Genomic DNA, 22,540 nt, shown 5'->3' on the forward strand with positions numbered 1-22,540 from the left:
AATGCGGTAAAGTTCCCACCTGATTTTCTTCTGTCTGTGGGCCTCAATCTCCATCTAGTTCTCCCAGCTCTAAACAGGATGCAGAGATGGGGAGGCGGAACACTACTGTTTGTGATGAGCGCCAGTGTCTGTCACCCTAACTGCACTGTCCTCCACTCTGAATCAAGGACTTGAGAGCCGAGGGGCGACGGAATGAACTGGCGGTTAAGGAAAGAAGTGACCCAAGTGACCGTGTATCGGACATGACCCCGTGCTAGGAACAGGACGCCTCCTCCTAGGTTGCTGAATGAGCGCTCACCCCAACGCTGCGCGGTGGGCACTCTTGCGGGCAGATTTAATGACCACACAGGCGTGGGCATACGCGGTGCCCTGTGAGGACCACGCAGCCAGGGAGCGAGGGCTCGGGGTCAGGCGTCCCCACGGGCCGCACCGCCCGAGCCAGCGCTCAGAGCTGCGCGAGTTTGCGTTCCCCCCGTTCCCCCCGGCGTGTTGGAAGGCCAGGGTCTGCAGGTGAGCGCTGGGGGTGGGGGTGGGGAACGGCCAAGATCTCAGTTGAGCTCGGAGAGCAAGGGAGTCACCGAGGGCGCAGGGAGAACCGGGGTCTGCAGGTGAGCGCTGGGGGTGGGCCGGGGGCGCGGGGAGGGCGCCCGGGCGCGGCGGGAACCTGCTCTGGAGCCGGACTCGGGGTTGCAGGGTGCCCTCCTCTCCGCCACCCCCGCCCGCACCGGGACCACCCGGACTTCATGAGGAAGCCCCCACGGGAATCTGTGGGGTCCCGACCGGCGGTGCGGGCGCTCCCCCTCCCCTCCGCTTGCCCCACGTCCCTGCCCTGCGCGCACGCACGAACCCCGGGCGGGAGCGCCGGGAAGAGGGCGCCTGCGGCTTCGGAGAGGGCGGCGAGGGGACAAAGGCTGATGCCGGACGCGGGAGAAGGAAAAGACAGGAACATCCCTGCGGGACCCGTCCTGAGAAGGTCGACCGCTTCCCCTAGTCTCGGCGCTTGGACGCCCCTGAGAGCCACAGGATCGCGAGAAGGCGCGCGCGCGGGCGACGCCCACCGCCACTTCCTCCCAGAACGCAACTCAGAGACTACTCCCCGCAGAGAACGCGCGGGAAAGCGGCCACCACCTCCAGTCACCCCACACATTGGCTAACCCCGCTGTCGTTCCCGGCAACCCGCCTCCCCTGCTCGCGGGCAAGGTTCTCATTGGCTGAGTTCTGCCAGCCGCCCGTCCTCATTGGTCCGCCCCTCCATTCATCCGGTCCGAGCCTTGGAGACAGGCGGAGAGCAGCGCGTGGCCCCGCCCTCGCTCGCACGAAGGGCGGTCCTTGTCGGGGCTGGAGGCCCCGCCCCCGTGGGCCGTGTGCAAAAACAAACAGCCGTTAGGGAGGTGGTGCTGGGGGCGGGGCCGGACTAGAAGGGGGCGTGCGATTGGGCGGCCGCCGGGGTTCAAATTAGCAAGGAGAGCGGGGATTGGTCGGGGCGGTGCGAAGCGGGTCCCCGTTATTGTCCGGGCTCCGGCGGCGGCGGCGGCGGCGGCGGCGGCGGCGGCGGCGGTCGGTGCTGCGGGGCGGCGGCTCGGCGGCGGCTCGGCGGGAGCGAGGGCGGGAGCGGCCGAGACCATGGTGAGGGCAGCGACCGGCCGGGCGGCGGCGAGTGGCGCTACCTGTTGAGGCTGCGCGGTGCCGCCTCGCCCGCTGTGGCGCCGGCGTGGAGCGCGGGGAGAGGGCCCTGCGGCCGGCCTGCGTCCCGGGCGGGTGGGCGCTCCCCGTGTCCCCCGGCGCGGTGCCTCAGACTTGCGTCCCTCCACCAAGCCGCTAAAATTACGGGTTGGCCGCGGGATCTAAAAATAGCGGCGGCGGAGACTTGTCAGCTAGTTGTTGGGATGCTGACGTCGGGGCTCCGGGAGCAGGTGCCCTGCTGGAAGGAGACCCGGTGTCCGGCAGGGAGGGACCCCCGTCCGGCGCTCCCTCGTTCTCCGGGGCGCGGACCCCAAGCCGATGCTCCCTCGGCCCCCGGGACGCGGACCACCGGCCGGGCCCCTTCCTCCCCGAGACGCGGACCCCCGACAGGTGTCCCTTATGCCCCCGGGACGCGGACCCCCGACATGTGCCCCCTCCCTTCCCGGGATGCGGACCCCGGCCGGTGACCCCTCCGCCCCCGGGATGCGGACCCGCGGCAGCTGCGGGGGGTGGACATGCCCAATTCGGGGCCGAATCGTCCGCTGGCTTCTCGAGTGCGAGCTGACCCGGGCGGAGCGCGGGGCAACTTGGTGGCTGGCGTCCGGAAGATGACCGCGGCCCCCACACCTGGCAGAGTCATGATGTCTGTTGTTCTTAAAACCGTGATTTCACGCCTGCCTCCTTAAAAAGCAAATCAGACAGTAAACAGGATGGATTGGACACAGGCTGAAGTTGCCTATGAAGAGTCAATTCGGGCTTTTGCGGTTTGGTGGCTTTGGATTGGTAACTAGTTCTTATTTCCTGATTCGGCCCTGGAGGCACGGTGATTGTGATTTTAGATTCCTGCGCCTGTTGAAAGGTTTTTACATTTTATTCCGGGACAGATAGAGCTGAAACAATTTCTGTACTTGAGGAAGAAGTGGGAATGTGTTATGTAAGCCAAATTCAGAAATCAAAAAATTCTACAAAAACCTTTTTATCGTATATCAGTGTGATCAGAAATTATTAAAACATACAAGGCATCCTGTAGAAACCTAGAGCTTCTCAGTCCCCTCTGTTAAACTTAAATCACTGTCTCCTGCTAAAGTGCTAAATGTGAAAAACATAGGAATTTGTTCTTAAACTTTTTTCCTGCTTCTAATACGTGCCAAGACCTGTATTTTTTTTTTTTTTTAATGTCGTTCCGGGAAATAAACATTAAATCACCTGAGGCGTGCAGTTGGGGGGGACTATGTGCAGTTGATTTTTTTTTAGCTTAAAAATTTTAAGAAAAACATTATAAAGGGGATATGCCATTTCATTGCTTATCCTCTGTTTCAAAAATGTAGATCCTTGAGCAGCTTGCCTGTCTTGTAAACCAGTTTTTTTTTTTTTTTTAAACAGGGAAGCCATAATAGACTTAAATGGTAAAATTAAACAGTCCAAAGAAAACAGTAGTTTCTCTCTCAAGTCAGATTCTTGGTATTCCCCCGCTCCCCCGCCAGAGGCAAATAGCTTTTCTAACGTATTGTGTGTTCTTCTGGAAATCTGTGTGCACACATACTCTACATAGAAGACCCCATGTTTATGTAAGGAAAAGCTCCCTGCACTGGTACATACTTTGCCTTTTCCACTTAAGAGTTTTGTGGGTGTTTATGACACATATCTTTGTCTCATTTGTTGAAATGGCTGCATAATATTTTCCTTTTTTTATGTGAAAGAATTTTTAATGTTTATTTTTTTAATTTTTTATTTTTTTTAACATTTTATTTTTATTTTTGAGAGACAGTGTGTGTGGAGGAGGGGCAGAGAGAGAGGGAGACACAGAATCCAAAGCAGGCTCCAGGCTCTGAGCTGTCAGCACAGTGTCCAACGCGGGGCTTGAACCCACAAACCCCGAGATCATGACCTGAGCGGAAGTCAGACGCTTAACTGACTAAGCCACCCAGGCGCCCGTTGAGTATTTTTTTTTTTTAATGTTTATTTATTTATTTTGAAAGAGAGAGAATCCCAGGCATGCTCCGTGCTCAGCACAGGTTCATGGGGCTTGAACCCATGAACCATGAGCCAAAATCAAAAGTTGGATGTCCAGCGGAACCACCCAGGCATCCAGCAGGTTTGGTTTACTTTTCATTCATTGATTGACCTTACCAACAAAAAATGATTTTATTCAGGAATAAAAGAGAATTGCAATGTGGGAAAAACAAGCTGTGAGCAAAACCATAGGCAAGTCCTGGCAGGATTACTTTTTGTTTTTCTTGTTTTAAACCTCAACCAGCCAAGTATTTATCTATCTATCAATCAATATGAGAGAATACTAACACACACACACACACACACACACACACACACACACACACACACACACACACACACGAGGGGGTGGGGTGGGGGAAGGGCAGAGAGAATCCTAAGCGGGCTCTGCACGGTCAGTGCAGAGCCCAGCATGAGGCTCAGTCTCACAAACTGAGATCATGACCTGAGCCAAAAATCAAGAGCAGGACGTTTAATTGACTGAGTCACCCAGGTGCTCCTATTTAATTAGTTATTTGAGACAGAGTGAGTACAGTTGAGGGAGGGGGAGAGAGAGAGAGAGATAGAGACCCAAGTAAGCTTCATGCTCAGAGCAGAGCCCCCCACTTGGGGCTTGATCCCATGACCCTGGGAGCTGAAATCAAGAGTTGGCCCCTTCCCCCTGCCCATCCCTTGCTTACGTACTCCCTCTCAAAAATAAACATTTTTAAAAATTAAGAGAAAAAAAAGTTGCTCCCTCAACTGACTGACCCACTCAGGTGCCTGAGGTTTGTTTTTGTTTTTTTTTTTACTATCTATTGATAGTAGGATTTGTTTAACCCTTTTAGTGTAAGTGGTTCTTTTTTTAAAATATACATACTAAAACTTGCCATTTTAGCCATCTTTAATGTGCAATTACTGATGTTAAGGACATTTAACACTGTTATGCAGCCGTCACTGCCAGTCACCTCCAAAACTTCTTCCCAAAGTGAGTAACTCTCCATTCCAGCCCTGTCTCCAGTCTCCTGCAACTACCATTGTACTTTCTCCCCCTCTGATTTTTTTTTTTTAATTTTTTAATGTTTGTCTATTCTTGAGAGAGTGAGACAGAGCGTGAGCGGGAAAAGGGCAAAGTGAGAGAGGGACACAGAATTCAAAGCAGGTTCCAGGCTCTGAGTTGTCAGCACAGACAGAGCCCAATGTGGGGCTGCAACTCCCCAGCTGGGAGATCATGACCTGGGCCGAAGTCGCCGCTTAACGACTGAGCCCCCCAGCTGCCCCCCCACTTCTGATTTTTGACTAGGTACCTCATATAAGAGGAATCCTACAACATGTGTCCTTTTGGGACTGGTTTATTTCACTTAGCATCACATCTTCAGTTTATCTGGCATAGGGCGTACCACAATTTCCTTTATATAGCCGAATGCTGTTCCATGCTGTGTGTACACCCCCTTTTGTTGATCATTAGTTCCTCACTAGGCCCTGGAGCCCTTTCTGTCCTGAGGCTGTTGTGGACTTGCCTGTGTGTTGCTGCATTGAGTCCTCTGCCGGTTTCAGTTCTTTGGGTAGAGACCCCAAAGTGCAGTTGGTGGGCCGGATGTTAATTCTGCGTTTAATTTTTGGGTTTCTTCTAAGGTGCTTTTTTCTCTCCCAAAAGAGCTAACTTCTTTTTTTTTCTTAAGTTTCTACAGTTTTTTTAATGCTTATTTATTTTTGAGAGAGAGAAAGTGTGGTGGGAGAGGGAAGGAAAGAGGGACAGGATCCCAAGCAGGCTCCACACTGACAGCAGAGAGCCCTCCATGGGGCTCGAACTCACGAACCATGAGATCAGGACCTGAACTGAAGTCAGAAGCTTAATCGACTGAGCTTACCCGGGCTCCCCGATATGTTAACATTTTTAAAAATCACTACGTTATGAAATATTTCCAGCATGAAAGTTATGTTTACTTGATGAAGATTCTTCGGTGTGAAATTCAAGAAAAATAGGCAAACTTATAGAAAACTCAATTTAAATAAGAATTTAAGGTTTGACATCATATTTATATAAGTTAGTAAATAATGATATAACACATGTATACCTGAAATTGAAGAAAGGGATCACTTACAAATGTATATTTTTTAACTACCTGAAGTAAAAGTGGAGAAAATTGTTTCCCAAATGTTTTTGAAATAGCATTTTCGAGTCTTCATCTGGAGGTTGTTTTTTTTTTTTCTTTTCTCTTTCATTTAGGCTGGAGGGAAAGCCGGAAAGGACAGCGGGAAAGCCAAGGCTAAGGCAGTGTCTCGCTCGCAGAGAGCTGGGCTCCAGGTAATTGATGCTGTCATAATTCACGACTGGGTTATTTTCTTCATTGTTGTAATTTAGGACCCATAAATGTTTCATTACTTGCAAAATTATACTTGTACCACTGACCTTTTAATGAGAGTGAGTGGTCAAAAATTAAAATCCCAATGCAACAGTCTTTTAATTTGGATTCTTCCAAATGAGAACAAGTTATGAAGCGGTGTTAAATGAGCTCTTAAAATCTGTTATTTCTAGATTATAATTATGTTCCTGTTTTTGTTATAAATTGGCCCCCATGAAAGTAAGTATGCCGTGATTTGTCTTCCGGGGACGGTCCGCGCCATGTGTGTTCACCCTGAGGCAGACACAGAGCTTGGGGGAGGACCGGGCAGTGCACCCGTCCCCTGGATGTCTCCCCTTGAGCTTCCTTCAGTTTGAGCCAGAGTGATACGCTTGAAACACTACTTTCAAACTTCACGCATTTGAGTTGTTGCAACTTTGATCCACAAACTCCAGTGTTTCTGAATGAGTGAGAACCGCTCCTACCTAGAGGAGGAGACTTTGAAACAGGACGGTTTGCAGGCCAGACTGTAAGGTTTGGGTTTTCTTCTTGGCGGTGGGGGGGAGCCACTGAACTTTGTGGAGCGGGAGAGTGACGTGAGCCAGGGGCACCGAGGGGAGGGGGAGGGAACTCACCCTAGAGGGTGACTAGCTGGGCTCTTCCTGAGCATTGCCAGGGGCAGGGGCGTCAGTGACCGACAGTGACCCTTGTCTGAGAGAGGGCAGGTGATGAGGGCAGGTGACGGAGGCTGTGCCGCGCTTTAGGAGTGAGGTAGGCACACCTAAACCCCATGCAGCAGAAGGAATAGAAGGCACATGTGCCTCCCGAGAATGGACAGGGAGGCATGGGGGTTCTATAAGGCTTAGAAGCACAGCATCAGAGGAGTTTATGTTGTAGCAAGAACGTGTCAGGAGAGAAGTTGAAGGTGAGTCATTTGAAGTTCCACCAAAACATTCTCAGGAAGATGTCTCCAAGTTGTAGATTTGAGTCCCCTTTCCAAGAGGAGTGATGAAAAGAATTACAAAGTTGAGATCACATGTGTAAATTAGGGAGCTCGTGCCGCAGTGAGTCTGGTCACAGAGGACGAGAGGGGAACGGGGGGCCTTGGGCGGACCCCACATGCAGCCTGGGAGTCCCGGGAAGGCTGGGGACCGGCCCGAGGGCACAGAGAGGCTCGAGTCCTTGAGAATTGGATCTAGAAATGGCTACTGGATTTGGCAGTTAAAGTGCCACCACCTACCTTTAAGAGCAATGGCAAAAGCCAAGGTTGGGTTAGAATAGAACAGGTGACAGGACTTGGGGTGCCTGGGTGGCTCAATCGGTTGAGCATCTGATTTCAGCTCAGGTCATGATCTCACAGTTTGCGAGTTTGAGCCCCCGCATGAGGCTCTGTGCTGACAGCCTGGAGCCTGCTTGGGATTCTGTGTCTCCCTCTCTCTCTGCCCCTCCCCCACTCGTGCTCTGTCTCTCTCTCTCTCTCTCAAAAATAAACATTACAAAAAAATTGAAAAAAAAAGAAACAGGTGACAGGACAGTTAGGTGTCCGGGATTTGCTTTTAAGTTTTGCCTTTGGAAAGGAGAGCGGGGAACGGGCTGGAGTGGGGTTGTTTGCTGTGAGGCTCAGAGGACAGGTGCAGGGGGGAAGGCTTGGGGGTGGGGGTTGAGCTGTTGTGGTGCTGGCGTGGCGAAGGGTCACAGAAAGTGCGTGAGAAGGGGGCCATGGGGGCGACATGCCTGAGGACACATTGGAGAAAGTTCTGTCCTTGGAGAGTCCCCAGGAGAGTTAGCATAACTGTCAGCCGCAGGGAGGGAGCCGGGAGCTGGCCACCCCACCCCCCCCACTCCCACCCCCACCCCACCCCCAGGCTGCCAGGCTGCAGCGGAGGGGTCAAGGGTCAAGTCTGGCACCAGCACACACCTGGCCCCTCCTTGGGCTGTGCTGTGCCGGCTGCCCGTCTTCAGAAGCTAGTTCCTCAGACCCCGCCCCCCCCCCCACCGGGTCTCTCCTCAGGAGGGCAGAGGTGGGACCTCTAGGCCCTTACTGCGACACACAGGTGCTAGCAACCGTTCCTTGTTAAGTGGGTCTGACTTCTCTGATCCGTGCGAGTTCACGGTCCGCTCCGCCTTTGGTCTCGCTCGGTAGCGCGCTGGTAAGGCCGCGGTGCCTCCCACCTGGATGCCCTGTCTTTCAGTTTCCCGTGGGCCGCATCCACAGACACTTGAAGACCCGCACCACGAGCCACGGGAGGGTCGGCGCCACGGCCGCGGTGTACAGCGCCGCGATCCTGGAGTACCTCACGGCCGAGGTCAGTCGTGCGCGGTCCCGGCAGGTGCGCCGGGTGCGGAGTGGCAGAGCCCACGGGGGAGGGGGCGCCTCCTCGGCACCCAGCCCGGTGGCACCCAGCCCCGTGTGGGAAGGACCTTGATGCGCTCATGCTGAGTTAAGGCAGGGTCCGTAGCCCCACGTCTGTGGGAGGTGATGGGTGTCAGGTGCCTGCGGTACTCCGCTACTAAGGAAACGAACCCTCATCGGGAGGTTTGTGAACTGAAATCATGATCTCTTCGTGAAGATGGTGTGGGGGGGGCAGAGTTTGCCAGGGTGATGTACATTACACGTCCATTCTGATGGTGGAATCTGGTGGAAGAGCAGACGAACCCTCTTCTCTGCGTGGTTGCCTGCGTAGACTGCCTGCCAAGACTGCGTAGTCTTGGCCAGTGTGACATTGCAGGAAGATGGGCTGATTGGGTGAAATTCTTAACACCTGGGTGATGGACCAGCCCCTTGAAAGGAGAACCCCCTGAAGACTGCGACCGCCCCCCATCCCTGCACTATCCGCCCCAGTCAGGGCAGGATGAGTAGCAAGCAGGTCAGGCGGTTAGAAACAGAGGGAAGTTCTTCCCCGCAATCGTGTGGTGGGGACCCGGACTGAAAGGTGGGAGTTTGGGGTGTGTGTGAATTGTTAATGCCGTCATCTCATTAACTTCATCTGGTCCTGCACTCCAGGCGGTTTCTACGGTGTTAGGTCCTGAGACAGGGACACGGGGCCTCCCCCCACCCCACCTTCTCCTTCAGCCTTACACCAGTGTGTTTGGTGAGCGGCAGACTTTTCAGGAAGGTACACGTTTCATTCATCACGTGGAGGCATATTCTTCTGACTCAGAATGTTCCAGGTCTCATCCAGACTCCCATTTTCTTTATTCCCGGGAACTTTGAGTACAAGTTTTTAGGTTAAGATTAGACCATGAGCATTTATGTAAGCAGTCAACATATTTTCAGGTATTTGTGTTTGGGGTGTTAGTCATAGTAGGATGCAAAGAAAATACTGAAATCTAAAGTCAGTAGCTTCACACTAGCACTTGGAGCTTCCAAAAGATACTGGTGCCCAGATGGGTCAGAGTCTTGGGAGGAAGAAGCAGGGGTCCCCGCTGCTTCTGACATACACGGGGACTTCCCACCGCTCTGTTTAAGTGAGGCTCTGTGGAGTTTTTTTTTTGTAGGACTTCCATCAAAGGTTTTATAATGCCAGTATAGTCTGTAGAGGCAAAACAAAACAAATTAGAAATGCAGTTTTTATGGCCAGCTGGGACTTTGGAATTGTTTTAGTTGAAAATTCCCATTCTAGAATAAAGGGCTTCTAGTATATTGCCTCTAGATTAGAGGACCCAGTGATGTTAAAAACTCTGAATAAGAAATTATTTTTTAAACTTTTCTACAAGTACTAAGAAATAAGTTCCGTCCATTAAGGGCTGGACAAAAATAGACTACGGGGCCATACTGAAATCACGATTTTCCTCGATGTTCGCATTTGGAATCTTGGCTAGGGAAATAGTGTTATCCCTTGCCCTTCTTTCTGGAGAAGTGGGTTCTTCCTCAGGGGTCTAGCTCTCCTGCAGAAAATGAATATAAGAGACCCTAGCAAAGTAACAAGATTCCTATGAAAGCATCAGAAATGTGAAAAAGAAACCCGCATTACCGGCTCATATGCATTGCGTGTGTTCTGTGCAGATACCGTACAGGTCTGTGTAGCTATAACTGCAGGTCTGTGCTGAGCCTCACGCGCTTGAGCCTCTGATGCACCGTCTCACGGTGCTTTGCAGGTGCTGGAGCTGGCGGGTAACGCCTCCAAGGACCTCAAGGTAAAGCGGATCACCCCGCGCCACCTGCAGCTCGCAATCCGCGGCGATGAAGAGTTGGACTCCCTCATCAAGGCAACCATCGCCGGGGGTGGTACGTAGGATCCCCACTCCCGCCCACGTGGCTGTTGGCCATTCTGACATCATTCGATCAGTGACCCTAGAACTCATACAGACCTCGACTCCAGGATTCCAGGACTCCAGGAGTGTTGAGTCTGTTACGTTACAGTAAAGGCTCCTTTATATTCTGATCCCAATAAATGCTATGGCCAGATACAGCACTGCTTTAGTTTGGCACATTCCTTGTCTAAATCTCATAAATGATTCTTAAAACCTGGGGTTTTAAATATTTCCCATACCCTTGTAGCGGTGTCTTAAAGATGATCCTGAGAACCTGCTCTGTGTGATGCCCTTGAAAGTCAGGGCTGAGGTGATTGAGTGAGTCAGGGTCAGTGAAGGTGAGATGAACACCTGAATCCCTTCCGGGTCACCTTCGGAGAAGCTCTTGAAAGTTATGCTTCCTCTTCCCCAAAGTCCATAAAAGCAGTGTTTTATGTAGTTTTAGGGGGGTTCCCAGACCTCAAGAGAGGGAGGCCTTGGCGTGGGTGGGTGTGTGAAGAGGGCCATCGGCAGACTTCATGTCTGGGGAGTTGCTCTCCAGGGAGGCCCCGAAGTGGAGAGAGCGCCCGTGGAGAGTTGTTCATATGTTTCCGTTCCCTTCCAGGTGTGATCCCGCACATCCACAAGTCTCTGATCGGAAAGAAGGGACAGCAGAAAACCGCGTAGAGCATTGTTTTAACCAGCCCCTTCCTCCCGTCATTGTACTGTAACCGGGACAGAAGAAATAATGGGGACATGGGGGGTTTTTAAAAGAGGCAGATGGAAAAGCTTAGACAATTACTGTAGACACATAAGAGACATTTGTACGTTCTTAGGCTCAAAGTTTGATAAAGTACCTTTCCACGCAGCAGCGCTTGTGTGGTGATTGGCTAGGTTTCTCCCGTTGTGTTTTATACAAAAACGGAATTGATAAACCATTTTTTACAAAAAGAATTGGTCTCAAAACTGTTCTTTTCGTGACGTGTTGGAAGTATTTTGCTCATACTTTGAAATTTTTTAGATTTCAAATCGGTTATTCTATATTCAGGATAATCTGAGAACAAATTGGGAATCTAGATTTACCAGGATTGATACCATATCACCGTGTGCTACCATATAGTAGGTGCCATCCATTTGCGGTACAAACCATCGTGTTACATACCCCAAAAGAAGGAAAAACGGCCAAGTAAACCGTGGGGCACCATCAGCTGTGGGACACTCCCCGATCCAGAGATGCCGGAATAGGAAAACGCATGCGTTTAGGATTGATGACCTAGGGTAGTGGACTCGTCCACTGAGTACTTACCATGGCAGGCCCTGAACTGAGTGCCTTAGTGATCCAGACTTTCCTCCCCCCCGCTTTTAAAGATGCAGAAACCGAGGTGCCCAGAAGTTACTTGCTGGAAGATATTTATCTAGTAGGTAGGACTCGCAGGGCTGGGAGACAGGCCTCGATTCGGCGAACTCCGGAGCCCACACTCTTACCTGGATCAAAGTTCAGTCTATAAGTTTTCTGCTTTTACTTAAACCTCCAGCTTTTAGTGGTCTTCTGTTGACATAGTAACATCCAGCAGTTGGTGCCCTATTTAAAAAAATATTTTACTTTGTCAGCTTTTAAGTAACTTGTAAGGTTTAATGTACCAACTAATAGTCCGTCACAAACTCTCTTTTTCCGCTTGGAAGTCTTCATTAAAAAAAGATCTTTCAATGTTTTATAATCTAGCTCTATCAAAACAAAGCTCTCATTTAAAAAAAAAATTATTTTATTATGGAAATTTTCAAAAATACAGAACAATAAAGAGAAGAGTATAATGAACCCCCGTGTACTTACCCTCCACCTTCCAACAACCCTCCTGCGGTCAGTGTTGTTTCACCTGTTGGCTCCCTGGTGGGTTGGTTTGAATCCTGTTTCAGGCATGACTTCCTGCCTTATATCTATACTTAAGTGTGAGTCTCTAAAGATGGGGCATAATCGCAATCTTAAAACAGCATTTAATGTTTTATTTTTTAAGATTTTTTTTAAACTTTATTTGGCAGGGGAGGGACACAGAGAAAGAGGGAGATAGAACCCAAGCAGGTTACAAGCTGTCCGTGAAGAGCCTGATGTGGGGCGCAAACTTACAAACTGTGAGATCACGACCTGAGCTGAAGTCAGACACTTAACCAACTGAGCCACCCAGGTGCCCTGACAGCATTTTATAGTATCTGACCTATTTGGTGTTCACACTTTCCTATCAATTTGTTTATGGTTGGTTTGAATCAAGATCCAGACGTGTTCTGGATCTTTTTTTTGTTTTTGAGAGAGGGAGACAGGATCCGAAACAGGCTCCAAGCTGTCAGCAGCACAGAGCCAACATGGGGCTCGAACTCACAAACTGTGAGATCGTGACCTGAGCCAAAGTTGGACACTGAACCAAGTGAGCCACCCGGGCGCCCCTTTTTTTTTTCTTTAAGTTTGTTTAATAATCTCTGCAGCCAGCATGGGGCTCGAACTCACAACCCCAAGAACGAGTTGCATGCTCTACCGACTGAGCCGGCCAGGTGCCCTAGCTTGTTCTATATCCTAGATTTTGTTGATCCCTCTTGTTTCTTTTCTTTTTTTTTTTTAATTTTTTTAAATGTTTATATTCATTTTTGAGACAGAGACAGAGCATGAGTGGGGGAGGGCAGAGAGAGAGGGAGACACAGAATCCGAAGCAGGCTCCAGGCTCCGAGCTGTCAGTGCAGAGCCCAATGCGGGGCTCGAACCCACAAACTGCGAGATCATGACCTGAGCCGAAGTCGGACGCTCAACCGAGTCCTGCAGGCACCTCCCCCCACCTTGTTTCTTTTTAATCCATGGGTTTCTCCTCCCTTTTCCTTACAATTTTTAAAGAAACGGGGTTGTTTGTGGAATTTTCTCAGTTTTACTGAATGCATCCTGCTGGTATTTGAGATGTCTTTCCCCTAAATTTCCCGTAAGCCGACAGATCTTGAGGGGTTGGCTTTTGTTGCGTTTTGCTTTTTCACAAAAATAATTCCCAGGTGACACTGTACTCCCTGCGGTACCTCGTCGGGGGGCACCTGGCACCTGCCATGTGAAAACTGCCGGTTGGGCTGTGCCAGCCACTCTCCTGGAAGGGGCCTGTCCCAGCATTCCACGGGGGGCGCCGATGGGGGACACGCTTGCCATCCTTATGCATCCAGAATTCCTGCCGAACTGCTCTTTGATTTACAAGGAAGGAATAAGAAAGAACATTTCAATTTTGGATTCAGTTAGCACGTATTTTGAGGTTTCTGTGTTGAGTGGGCCCGCGATTATCCTGTGAAATTTTAGTAGTTTCCGGAAGCCAAAGTAACAATAGCAAAGAAGGCAAAATAGAGAAGAGTGACTTTTACTAGAGTTTTCTAGGTAATTGCTTCAGATACCGGCCTCCCTTTGGCAGTTGCTTGTGGTGTTCCTAGAATTGTTTTCAGTTTTTTAAAGAGGAATTTTTTTTTTAAGATTATTTTGAGAGAGAGTGAGTAGGGAAGGGACAGAGAGAGGGAGAATTCTAAGCAGGCTCCGCGCTGTCAGCACAGAGCCCAACGTGGGCTCAAACTCACAAGCCCGAAGATCATGACCTGAGCTGGCCACCCAGGTGCCCCTTGTTTTGTTTTCTAATGGAGACGAAGTCAAACAGCTGGGCCCCGCCCTCCACCCCCATGGGTGGTCCTTGTTGCCCTGCATGTACCTGTCCCCCACCCCGCTCACGGGCCTGGGCCTGTGTTGAAGTCCGTCCCCTCCCAGACTTTGTGTTCCCTCTGTGGTGCCTTAACAGGTGTCTCCAACAGAAAAGTTTTTTTGTTTTTTTTTTTTTTTTTTTTTGAGAGAGAAAGAGTGTGTGTGCGCGCACGTGCCCTTGGGAGCAGGGGAGGGGCAGAGGAGACAGAATCTGAAGCAGGCTCCAGGTGCTGAGCTGACATCACAGAGCCTGCTTAGGATTCTCTCTCTCTTTCTCTTGCCTCTCTCCTGCTCACACTTTTTGTCTCCAAATAAATAAATTTAAAAAAATATTTTACCATATTTATCACATAATTATTTTATCACACCATATTTTATCACATAAGTATTCATCAATGGCCCTTATTTGCCTGATGTTTTATGCTCTTTATCTATTAGAGAGAGAGAGAGAGAACGTGAGTGGGGGAGATGTGGGGGGGCATGAAGCAGGGTCTGAGCTGTCAATGTAGAGCCAGACACAGGGCTCGATCTCATAAACCCTGGGATCATGACCTGAGCCAAAATCAAGAGTTGGATGCTCAACCGACTGTACTACCCAGGCGCCCAGGAATCATTATTTTAGATGCAAATAGTGGTATTTTGGTTATGTTAAAAATGCAAATTCGTATCTTTTAGAGACAAACTATTTACTAGAATATTTGTGCCTATGATACGTCTGGAATTTGCTTCGAAACAATCCAGTCAGAGAACAGGGAGGAGGAGGGGAGGACACGAAACAAGGTTGGGTCTCAGGCAGCAAAAATATACATGCAGACACAGGTGTCCTCAAGTGCCTGCATGTGACATGCGCCAAGTCAAATAGTTAATAAACGAGTACAAGCTGGGAGCTCACAGGTTCACAGGTGAACTGTACGGTTGTGAAAACGAAGACTGTTCCCCCCGAGTTAGGTGGCCAATTGCATGGACGTGTCGACCTCTGCTGTCCCCAGACCCTCTTATAACTGCAGCTCACAAGGAAGGGCTCACAGACCCCTGGGACCACCAGGTCCAAGCAACACAGGGCAGCTCAGAGGGGCTCCTGCTGGTCAGACAGGGGGTGGTTTGAGTGTCAAAAATTGTATTGTTTGTAACAGGTTCAGTAAAAATTCGTGAGCCCTTAGTAACTGGAAGAGGGAGAGATTTGAAATTGTTTTTACAACTACAGAATAATCATTGATCGAGGCAAAGATCGTTCACGGGTGTGAAGGCAGAGCCATCAGGCGAAAGGTCTGGGAACGGGGTTCAGACCGAGGCAAAGTATCGCCCACAGATTGCCTCCTCGCTGGGAAGAGGACAAAATGCCTCCCAGGGGGCTGTCTGGTGAGTCGGCCTGAGGTCGCGTGCACCCCCCAGGAGGCAGGATCGCGTACACAGTCACCCACAAAGTCTTCCTGCTACAAACGTGGAGCTTGTGTCTAAATTGAGATTCTCGGCCTAGCTTCCAGTTTACAGAGAATCCAGGAGCTAAACAAGCAGGGGACAGGAACGGGTGGCAGTGGGCAGCTCCAGAATCAAGCACGTTCCTTGAAGTCAACGTCCTGAACCACTTGAGGAGCCAATGACATAGAAAAAAGTGGAGGCCAAAGATCTTACATATTTTTAGTATTTATTTTTGAGAGAGCACAAGCAGGGGAGGGGCAGAGAGAGGGGGACAGAGGATCCAAAGCAGGCTCTGTGCTGACAGCAGCGAGCCCAATGCCGGGCTTGAACCCATGAACCACAAGATCATGCCCTGAGGCGAAGTCAAACGTTCAACTTACTGAGCCGCCCAGGTGTCCCTAAAGAGTTTAAAAAAAAAAAAAAAAAGTACATTTATGGTGTATAATTATAATCTCCATACAATTATTTTTTTAATGTTTACTTATTGAAAAAGAGTGGGTGCATGCATGCTCCTGAGAGCAGGGGAGGGGCAGAGAGAGACAGAGACAGAATGCCAAGCAGGCTCCATGCTGCCAGCACAGAGCTCCACATGGGGCTCGACCTCAGGAACAGTGAGATCATGACCTGAGCCAAGATCAAGAGTTGGATGCTTATCTGAGCCACCCAGGTGCCCCTCCATAGTTATGTTAATAATAGAAGTGACAGTGCGAAGGTCGCCTGATGGCTCTCTCCTGCCTGGCGACAGCCTGAAACAGCCGGAAACCGATGCACAGAGCAGGGGAAGCGCAGCCTTTGCACTTGCAAGTTCTTGGCTTGGGCCTTTCTTTCCCTCACTTGGTAAACTCTCCAGGAAAGCCACTTGGGACCGATGAGGTCTCATTACACATGCTAACACCACGTTACCAACTCTTGGCAGCTGGCCTGCCTGCCCCTTGGAAAGCTAAGTCGGGCACCACTCTACTTTGGTTACCTTTTTTTCCAGTACCCAGCGCAGCGCATCGGTGTCAGACACTCGGCGGCGGAATACACACAATCAGTGACTAGGCAGGTGTGATCGCGTGCTCGAGGACAACTCTAAGTGAGGTTGGGTTGATGAAAGCCTATCACCACCTGGACACAAGCCATCCATGGACATTAAAGGTCACTGCAGTCACCCAGGGAGCAGGGGAAACGGGACACACCCAGAGGCACAAGCATTTGGTGAAGGAAGCAGCCAGCAGCCCGACAAATAACAAATTGCAAACATTCTCACACCATCAGGACAGAAATGGCTCTGGGTCAAGAGCCCCGGTGGGGAGGGGCCCTGCAGGGAGAGGAGGGTGTCCCGGGCTCTAGGGCAGACAGGTCACCAGTTTGCAGCCCAGTTAAAGGGGGAAGGGCCTCTCCTTTGCCAAATCTTACAGCTTGTGACCGTTAGATCTGTGTGACTGACTGTGGGACCTTGAGGAGGCCAGGAGGGGATCACTGTTCAGGGAGAGCAAGGACCGTGGGTCACAGTACCAGGCACCCCCACAGGCCAGGGTCTACCAGACTTTGTCAACAATTCCAGAATTGGACTTTACTGCACACCTTTTGCCCCGATTCTATACCCCCAGACTAAACCCGATCCGAAGACCCTTCCCCAGAGCCTGAGGCCCAACAGTTTTCCCTGCTGATAAACAGCACAATTAGCATCTTCTAACACCCTTTTCAAACTTCATCAAAACCAAGAAATAATGGGGTCTTAGAAGAGCGAGTGGCACACTCATTCTCCAGTGTTAGAGGGATTCTCCACTTACTGTGGTGCCAGTCCACGTGCCAAGTGCAAATTTGTCCCCGCTCCCCTTAAAGGAGCACCTGTCCCGCCTGCCCGTGGTCACCACCTCTCTCCCAAAATCCTGGCTCTTTCCTTCCTTGCCCCCACCCACATCTTCAACACCCCCCACCCCAGGACCTTTGGGCCAGGGAAGCAGAAATGGCAGCTGTGGAATCCAGCAAACTGCAGTGTTGCCAAAAATGCGAGCTGCAGGACCCCCACGCCACACAAGGACAGACAAGTGTTGTTTAGCTTTTATTTCATGATCATAAACTTCACTCTGCAATCCAGCTAAACTTGGAGGGGAGTAAGGAGGACACAGGACCCGTGGAACTGCAGCAGGAACACAGGGACTCTAGATTTCGAGCAGATGGGGGCAGAAGGGCGCTCTCCCGAGCTACAGAAGGAATGGTCTGGTAGTTAAGATAAAACACGAGTCAAATTTATTAGATTTGTCCACAGTCAGCAATGGTGATTTTCTTGCTGGTCTTGCCGTTCCGAGACCCAAAGCGCTCCATGGCTTGCACGATGTTCATGCCTTCCTTCACCATGCCAAACACCACGTGCTTGCCATCCAACCTGGAAACGAGATTGAGCGTCAGCACTGGTGCCCAGGGGCCACTGAGCCTGCGCCGCACCCCGAGAACAGAGACCCACAGAGCAGTACTGCACCCCCGGAAGAACAGCTGGAGGCCGGGTTACACAGTTGTCAGTGCCAGTTAATGTGGATCAACACTGAACACCTCATCCTTCTAACAGAAACAGCAACACTATAGGTCACCAGGAGTCAGAAGATTCTCCAACTCCTGTCAGAACTCCCGAATTTACAATGGACCCCTAAAAAAGGGCCAACACCCACAGGCCAAGGAGACCTAAGTACTACTCTTTTGTAGTTTGTGTTCACTTGCTTTTTAAGTCTATTGTTGTTAATTACCTCCACCCCCAACCTGGACACAAAGGGGTGCATGCTCTGCAGACCGAGCCGGTGGGCACCCCACAAGTACTGGTCTTAACTACTCAGCTCAGCGCCCCATTGTGCTATGCTCTGTATCTTGCTTTCTCCACGGACCCCCGTTTCGGCTTTCTCACATCCTCCCACGCTAGAAACAAGGCCAGGCTGAAGCGGGCAGCACTCCTTGCTGCAGGGATCTGCCCTTACCACTCGGTCTTGGCGGTGCAGATGAAAAACTGGGAACCGTTTGTGTTGGGTCCGGCGTTCGCCATGGACAGGATGCCAGGACCTGTGTGCTTCAGGATGAAATTCTCGTCGTCAAACTTCTCCCCGTAGATGGACTTGCCTCCAGTGCCATTATGGCGTGTGAAGTCACCACCCTGTGGAGTGAGCAAAACCTGTCACTTCTGGCAACAGCGTCAGAAAACAAGCCAAGTCTGCAGAGACCTAGCTTCAAACTCAAGTTTAAATGGACTAGAAGGTGAAGCCGGACCAGACTGGCAGAAAACAGCTCCCATGCACTCATGCTGCGTTCTCCTAGCTCTAGCTCAAGCTCAATGACCATCACCCAAACCAGAGTCCATGAATTTCATACCTGGCACATAAATCCCGGGATAATCCTGTGAAAGCAGGAACCTTTGTAACCAAATCCTTTCTCCCCAGTGCTGAGAGCACGAAAATTCTCTATTAAGAGACAAAAACATTGGTCACACACACAACTAAAATCCGAACAGGTAACAGTGAATTAGACAAGAGAACTAACCTGCTGTCTTGGGAACTTTGTCTGCAAACAGCTGTAAGACAAGACGGAGCGTTACTTCACCACGCCTGCCCCCCGACTGCGGCTCATGGAGTCTGGGGGGGGGGGGGGATAGCTCCCGAGCACGAGCCCACTTTCTCACCCTAAAAGAATGCTTCTACAAGAACCACTGGCCCCAAACCTGAGCCGCTACCTGAAGCCTCGGGGCCCTGTGGGGTCGCGCCGAGTAACAGAGGCCGTCCCCCCCCCCCCCAATTCCAGCACCAGACAGGACTCCACCCCCGGCCGTGCAGCCCGTGGGGCGTCTCCCACGTGCCCCCGTCCCCCACCCCACCCGAGCACGACCGCAAGAAACCGGCGAGGCTCCCGCAGAACCCCTCCCGCGCGTGAGGGGCGCGTCCTGGCCACACACGAGGGGACGAAGCCCGTCCGCGAGGACAGCTGTTCAGGCCTCCACGAACCGTTTCGAACACGTGCGACCGAACCCTCCCTCCGGCTGCGGAGCAGGCGCCGCCATCTCAGGGCCGGGAGTTCGGGCCGCGCGCGGGCGTACAGCCCACTCAACACAGTAATCCGCGGGCGTCCGTCTCAGCCCGCACCCTTTCCGCGCGTGAACGCCACCCCCTCCCGGCCGCCCCGTCCCCGCCCTTCTCGCGGGGCCGCCCGAGCCCCCGGAGGAGAGCGGGGACGAGCACCCCGAGGGCCGCGGGCTCCCGGGAGGCGGCCGAAGGAATGGGACCGTTAGGCGCGGGCGGGGCCGGCGTCGTCTGCGCGGGGCGGGGGCGCCGCTGGCTTCCGCCGGGCGGGGCCGGGCCCGCTTCCGCAGTGCGCCCGCCGCCGCCCCCCGCCACCCGCACACCCCCGCGGCCGCGCCTGCGGGTATCGCCCTCACCCAGCCCCCACCGCGACCCCGCGCGGCCTAAACACGTGCGCGCCGCCCCGCCTTTGTCCGCCGCCGCCCCTCCCCCGCCGCCCCCGGCCTCCCAAAATGGCCCCTCATCAGGAAATGGCGCCACCCGCCCGCCCGCGCCCCCCGCCCGCCGCCGCCCCGGAGCCGCCCGCCCGGCACACCCCGCCCGCCCGCCGACCTCGAAGGAGACGCGGCCCAAGGGCTCGCCGTCCACGGCAATGTCAAAGAACACGGTGGGGTTGACCATGGCTAAGAGGCACGGGCAATTCCGGGGCGGCGGTGTCTGCAAGGCGGCACGAGCTCCGCCGCGGCCTCTTTTATAGCCGCCCGGGTCCCGCCCACGGCCGGTCGCGCGCCCGGACCCTGGCCAATCGCTACCGCTGGCCGGTCGGAGTGATGGTGTGGCTGGCCTATGAGCTGAGACGGCGCCGGCGGGGCGGGCCGCCGGCGCGCGTGCGCGTTGGCGGCGCAGGCAGGTTCCCGCCCGCGGGCTCCGTCGCGGTACTGCGGCGTGGGGACTGGGTCGGGGGCTGGGCGCGGGGATGGAGGCCCGGGGACCGGCGGAGCCCGAGGGCGCGCGGGGAAAGGGGTCTGCGGCGCGGGCGGACCCACGCAGCCCGGCGATCAGGGCGTGTCCCCCTTGCGCAGAGGGGGCAACTGAGGCGAACGCAGGCCTCAAGGTCGCGCCGCCCCGCCAAGGTCGCCCGGTCCCGGGTAACCCCGCTACCCCGCATATGTCTGGGGGCTCGGGGGGGGGGGGCTGGGACATCGCCTCTTCCGCGCACGGGAGGTGCCGTCGTCCCCGTCTGAGAAGTTATGAAATGCTTCCAAAATGCCCTACTTTCCATAAATATCTTGCTCAGTCCGTCTGAATTTTCTCCAGCAGGAAGACGTTGACTCGAGAGCCTGGCAGACTCGTACCTGCAAAGGCGCTGTGTGCTCTTCCGCCCTCCTTCTCCGTCCTTCTGCGCCTCTGCGCTCCCGCACGTGGGGGCAGGACTGGGCCGCGACCCCGGGCGCCCGGGAGCGCGCCCTGGTCAGCCCCCAGGCTCGCACGCCAGCGGTGACCCGGTTCTCTGTGCGTGCGGAGCCCGGAGGAGGGACTTGACAGGTTCTCGTCCGCCCCTGAGTTGCAGTATCCATTTCCAACTCGCTTTCTTCTCCGCACTACCGGGGAAGCCTTGGGATGCGCCAGGTGTCGGGCGTCCTGCATCCCAGGGGTCGCTAGCTGCCACCAGAGCGCACCTGGGCTGGGACTTCGTGCCCCCACTGACGCACGTGCCTGAGGAGGCTCCGCCGTGGGAGGAGCCCGCCCCGGGTGTCCCCAAAGCCAGAAACTGCTCCCCCCGTCCCCCCCCCCCCCCGCGCCCTTCTCACCTGGTGCTTTGTGACCTTGAAGCTGCTCGTTCCCCTGTGACAAAACGAAACGCCCAAGACCCTGAGATACAAGCGCCCTGCACTCCGGTCCTTCCTCCACGCTGACCCTTGCAGCAGCTAGGGACCCCTCCTAAGAAAGGAACGAGTGTGTGGATGAGAAAAGAAATCAGCCCGTGTGTGTGGATGAGAAAAGAAATCAGCCCGTGTGACTTACCTGGCGCCATTGAGAGTCCTGTCCTCTTGTAACCGGCAGCATCAGCAAGGCCACTGCCTAATTCAAGAAAACTAACCGCTGGTGATTTGTTTCTGGGGGAGCCGGTGTTGTAGGGAATCCTTCATTATTACCCTTACCTGTTGAACTGGACTTTCTAACCAGCAAAGGAGGGGCAGGCCCAGAACCTCAGGAATGTAGGGCTGTCCCTACGGTGCTGGGATGAACCAGACTGAACTCAGCAGGGCCCAAAGGGACGGGCAGCCTGGGTTCTGTACCCACAAGCGCAGTGCTGTGGCTTCGCTCCTACAGCGGGTTGTAAACAAAACTTCTGTCCAGAGCGTCTCTGAGCAAGAGAAGGTAATAGGGGGGAAGTCAGGGCATTGAAACATCCAGAAAACAGACAGCTTTGGAAGAGGGTGACTCACTTCCCTTGTGCCTCTTGCCCAGGGGCGGGCGTGGTCACCTTGCATCTTCTGGGACCACTGGTAACTTCACAGCCCGCCGTCTCAGGGCTTCATCCAGGGTGAACTTTCCGTGAGTACACCCTCCATCAGGCAGGTGTCCGCCCCCCTACTGCTCCCCCAAGGCATTCTCCAGCCCTGCCTTTCCCTGTGAACTCCTCCACAGATTACTCCCATGTCAAAGTTCCGTGTTTGATCCTGTGGGGTTCCTTGCACACGCTCCATGACCAACCTCCTCCATTCCCAAGGCTCAGATCATCAGGAGGCTTCTAAACCTGCCCCCAGACCCACAGCTCACTCCACAGTTCCTACGGATCCTCCCTGCTCACCGGGTCCTCCCCATGGATGAGTCCCTCACAGAGCTCTTCCAGTTCCCTCTCCAGGCCACAGCCTAGGCCGCTATGCTACCCTCCTCCTCCTCTCCCTCCTCCTCCCTTCTTTCCCTCCTCTCCCTCCTCCTCCCCCTCCCTCCTCCTTCCCCTCTTGCACCTCCTGCTCCTCCCCATCCCCCCTTCTCTCCTTCCACCTTCCCTTCTTCCTCCCCCTCCCCTTCCTCCTCCCCCTCCTCCCCCTCTTCATCTACCTCTCCCTCCTCCTCCTCCTCCCCCTCCTCTTCCTCCTCCACAGGCTTGGTCTCTGTGCCCACAGCTACAGCTCCTGCTTGGCCTTGTTTGCAGCAGCCTCCTGACTGATTAC

General features: G+C 53.2%; 2 protein-coding genes across 3 annotated transcripts; one reads left to right on the plus strand and one right to left on the minus strand.

Annotated features, from left to right (window-relative positions):
* Window positions 1-1,485: 1,485 nt before the first annotated feature.
* LOC106968229 (histone H2A.V) lies at window positions 1,486-11,207 on the plus strand. 2 transcript variants are annotated; one of them, XM_053218765.1, is made up of 4 exons: window positions 1,486-1,626; window positions 8,213-8,326; window positions 10,119-10,248; window positions 10,879-11,207. In XM_053218765.1, the coding sequence occupies exons 1-4, from the start codon at window positions 1,624-1,626 to the stop codon at window positions 10,938-10,940; spliced, it is 309 nt and encodes a 102-aa protein (XP_053074740.1). In that variant the 5' UTR covers window positions 1,486-1,623; the 3' UTR covers window positions 10,941-11,207. The 2 variants fall into 2 exon arrangements, with proteins under 2 accessions (XP_053074740.1, XP_026901843.1); XM_027046042.2 differs by lacking the exon at window positions 8,213-8,326 and adding an exon at window positions 5,906-5,983 and having other exon boundaries at window positions 1,489-1,626.
* A 6,383-nt stretch (window positions 11,208-17,590) lies between these two features.
* On the minus strand, window positions 17,591-20,099 carry PPIA (peptidylprolyl isomerase A). Its single transcript, XM_027046037.2, has 5 exons — window positions 19,971-20,099; window positions 18,886-18,916; window positions 18,718-18,806; window positions 18,330-18,502; window positions 17,591-17,749 (listed from the first exon to the last, which is right to left on the minus strand). The coding sequence occupies exons 1-5, from the start codon at window positions 20,037-20,039 to the stop codon at window positions 17,617-17,619; spliced, it is 495 nt and encodes a 164-aa protein (XP_026901838.1). The 5' UTR covers window positions 20,040-20,099; the 3' UTR covers window positions 17,591-17,616.
* Window positions 20,100-22,540: the final 2,441 nt, after the last annotated feature.

The sequence above is a fragment of the Acinonyx jubatus genome, chromosome A2 (genome assembly GCF_027475565.1).
Source record: "Acinonyx jubatus isolate Ajub_Pintada_27869175 chromosome A2, VMU_Ajub_asm_v1.0, whole genome shotgun sequence".
NCBI lineage: Eukaryota > Metazoa > Chordata > Mammalia > Carnivora > Felidae > Acinonyx > Acinonyx jubatus.